The sequence below is a fragment of the Tripterygium wilfordii genome, chromosome 12 (genome assembly GCF_013401445.1).
Source record: "Tripterygium wilfordii isolate XIE 37 chromosome 12, ASM1340144v1, whole genome shotgun sequence".
Lineage (NCBI taxonomy): Eukaryota > Viridiplantae > Streptophyta > Magnoliopsida > Celastrales > Celastraceae > Tripterygium > Tripterygium wilfordii.
This window is the reverse complement of record NC_052243.1, coordinates 443,279-445,837: the sequence shown is the minus strand read 5'-3', so window position 1 is coordinate 445,837 and position 2,559 is coordinate 443,279. Positions and strand designations below refer to the sequence as shown.

Genomic DNA, 2,559 nt, shown 5'->3' with positions numbered 1-2,559 from the left:
TCACCGACCAACTTCAATTGTGGTTCCTAGAACTTGCAGATGAATCTCGTCCAGTTCCAACATGATCTGAACAATCTACATTCGTTCAAAATTCGGACAAAAATGGTGTATCTTATGCAATATGTAGGGAAGAAAAATAGAATTAGTGCAGAAAATAGTACCAAAAAATCTTGTCCGAGGAGTAGTGCTGCAACCTAAAACAGATGGAAGAAAAACAAAGAGATTTTGTTACACAGTGGGATAATACTGAACATGCATGGAAATTGAAGTACAGGGTTAGAAACACCAAAACACAGATGATTTCCCTATCCATGGCCTAATTGCCTTTGAAGACACACAATTAGTAGGTTGTGTTTATCTAATCTCGGACTCGAAACCCGATCACCAAATCAAGGGAAGACATTGATCTTCTTCATTGAATGTCCCAATTTTCCATTGAATGAAGATCATGTTTCATCTATCTAGGACTCGAACTCAGATCGCCTAATCGCGCAGACAAGACATTGATATCCTCTTCATCTTCACCATCCTCAGGTCCCGGAATATCATCCAATTCTCCACTCAACAATTCCTCCCAAAACCCCTCATCAAGTTCCCTATATTCTCCACTAGTCTCTGGTGGCTCTGGCTCTTCTTCATATTCTTCCTCCTGATCCCTTCTTGGCCTTCCATATCCTTGCATTTCCAATGCAAGTGCTTCCAATTCAGACACCTCAAAACCATAATCTCCAAACTCTACAGGCTCAGGCTTAATGGGGTTTGTCCTTTGATTACTGGGTCCTTGATCAATTGGCCGCCTTCTCTTCTTAGTCATAGCTTCTTCAAGCTCCTTATGCTTCTCTTTGTTTTGGACTAATTGATGAAGAAAATCCGGATTCTGCACTGCTCTTGCCAAGAAAGCCATCATTTGCCGCTGTTTCGCTTCCGTCTTTTGTAGTCTATCTTCCATGGCTCGAACATAGGCCTTTGTACTCTGCTGTTGCTGCCTGAGCTTCACTAGTTCCCCCATTAAAACCTTTTTTTCTCGCTTCAATCGATCCACGTCTCCATCGATTCCAAAACGCCCAACTTCAAGACAAGGACCCTGCACTTGCTGTGGAGAGAGTGGATTATTAGAAGGTGTTTTCCTTCTCCTTATATTCCTCAGAAGATGCCTTTGGCTTCTCAAAAACCCTTCATTGGCAAATTCCCATTTATCAGGATCAATCTTTCTAAATCCCTGCAACCACCAGACTTTACTCTTCTTAGACATACATACACTGATCAAAAGTATTGTATGGTATAAAGCAACCAGTGTATCCTGTGACAAAACTGAATATTCAACCGAAAGTTGAAGAAAATGAGTATCTTCTCTCCTAAAAATTACAGAAACTTCTAGAAATAACTAATGAGATAGAATCATTTTTTTTATTAATAATAAATAAACAAATTTGCCGAAAATAGGATATTTTCAATTATGAGGAGTTTCAATAACAAGAACACCAAAACAACTTCTAAAACAGGAAATAATCAGATGAAGATATACGGGAGGAATACTTACATATGTGTTGAGTTGCCTTACAAAGCTTGAGAAGTTGTTGTGCTTAAAGAATCTGGGAAGAAGATGAGTAGAGAAGGAGTGAGGATCCCATACAACAAAGCTGCGACCTTCTCTGCTCCAAGAGACTATGTGATTGATACTTGGGTCATCGACCATGTCGTACGTTTTTGTCAGAAATGGCGGTGGACCTGTGTCATGTAAGCCTTCCATTGGCTGAGGTAGAGGTGCCATCACCGGATCATCGCCGGACTGCGAGGAGCTTGATCCTGGGTACTCTTCCTTCACTTGATAAAATGGGTCCATTGCTTGAAAATTCAACAGGAAATCCTGATTCGATTGTAGTCTAATCACAGTACAGTACATAAGAAACCCATAAAAATTCTTGATCCTGAATGAAATTCTGAATTCAAAAACTATGCCAAAACCAGAAGAAAGAGAATAACAGAGAATTAGATGTCTGAAGATTGTTTCTCAAATCAAAATCAATTGTATTGTCAAGGGATAGTAAATTAGTTGAAAAACCCGAAAGGATTTTGATTGGAAACTGTGACTTCGAATGCAGCTTTACTCGAACAGAAGCTGTGGTGATGCTGTAACTATACCTGAAGAAGCAGCAGCTCAGAGAGAACGGAGAATGGCTAAAAACTGCACTATACTTGTAGGGACTTCGAGGGGCGAAGATATTTTCTCTTTACAAGATATTAAACACACGAACATGGAAGCTTTCATCTTCCTGGAAAGGTCGTTTATGCCGTTATAATTTATAAAGCCACGAAGACATAGAAATGGTAGAGAAAGGCTTTTAATAAATATAACTGTGTTTATTATTAAATATTAATGCCATTTTCGAAAGTTCTAGAGTTCCTGGAGGAAACATTGCATTTTTTTGTTAAATAATTTAAGAACTTTCTTTACGTTTTTTTGGGAGCAGTTTCTATAGTTTTATAGAACTGTGACTGTGCACTGACTGTGCGTGTGTGAGATGGCGAGAGTGTGGTCCCGAACTCCCAATGGAACTT

At 39.3% G+C, this 2,559-nt stretch overlaps 1 protein-coding gene across 2 annotated transcripts; it reads right to left on the bottom strand.

Annotated features, from left to right (window-relative positions):
- Positions 1-204: 204 nt before the first annotated feature.
- Positions 205-2,307, bottom strand: LOC120010392 (heat stress transcription factor A-6b-like). Of its 2 annotated transcripts, XM_038861181.1 has the most exons (3): positions 2,143-2,307; positions 1,541-1,883; positions 205-1,219 (listed from the first exon to the last, which is right to left on the bottom strand). In XM_038861181.1, exons 2-3 carry the CDS (start codon positions 1,841-1,843, stop codon positions 458-460), a joined length of 1,065 nt encoding a protein of 354 aa, XP_038717109.1. In that variant the 5' UTR covers positions 1,844-1,883; positions 2,143-2,307; the 3' UTR covers positions 205-457. The 2 variants fall into 2 exon arrangements, with proteins under 2 accessions (XP_038717109.1, XP_038717108.1); XM_038861180.1 differs by having other exon boundaries at positions 1,541-2,307.
- Between the last annotated feature and the right edge of the window lie 252 nt (positions 2,308-2,559).

Coding starts and splice junctions, on each gene's coding strand:
- LOC120010392 (XM_038861180.1), bottom strand. CDS start 1,903: ATGTACTGTACTGTGATTAGACTACAATCGAATCAGGATTTCCTGTTG. Junction 1,220..1,540: donor TAAGGCAACTCAACACATAT/GTAAGTATTCCT, acceptor TGGTGGTTGCAG/GGATTTAGAAAGATTGATCC.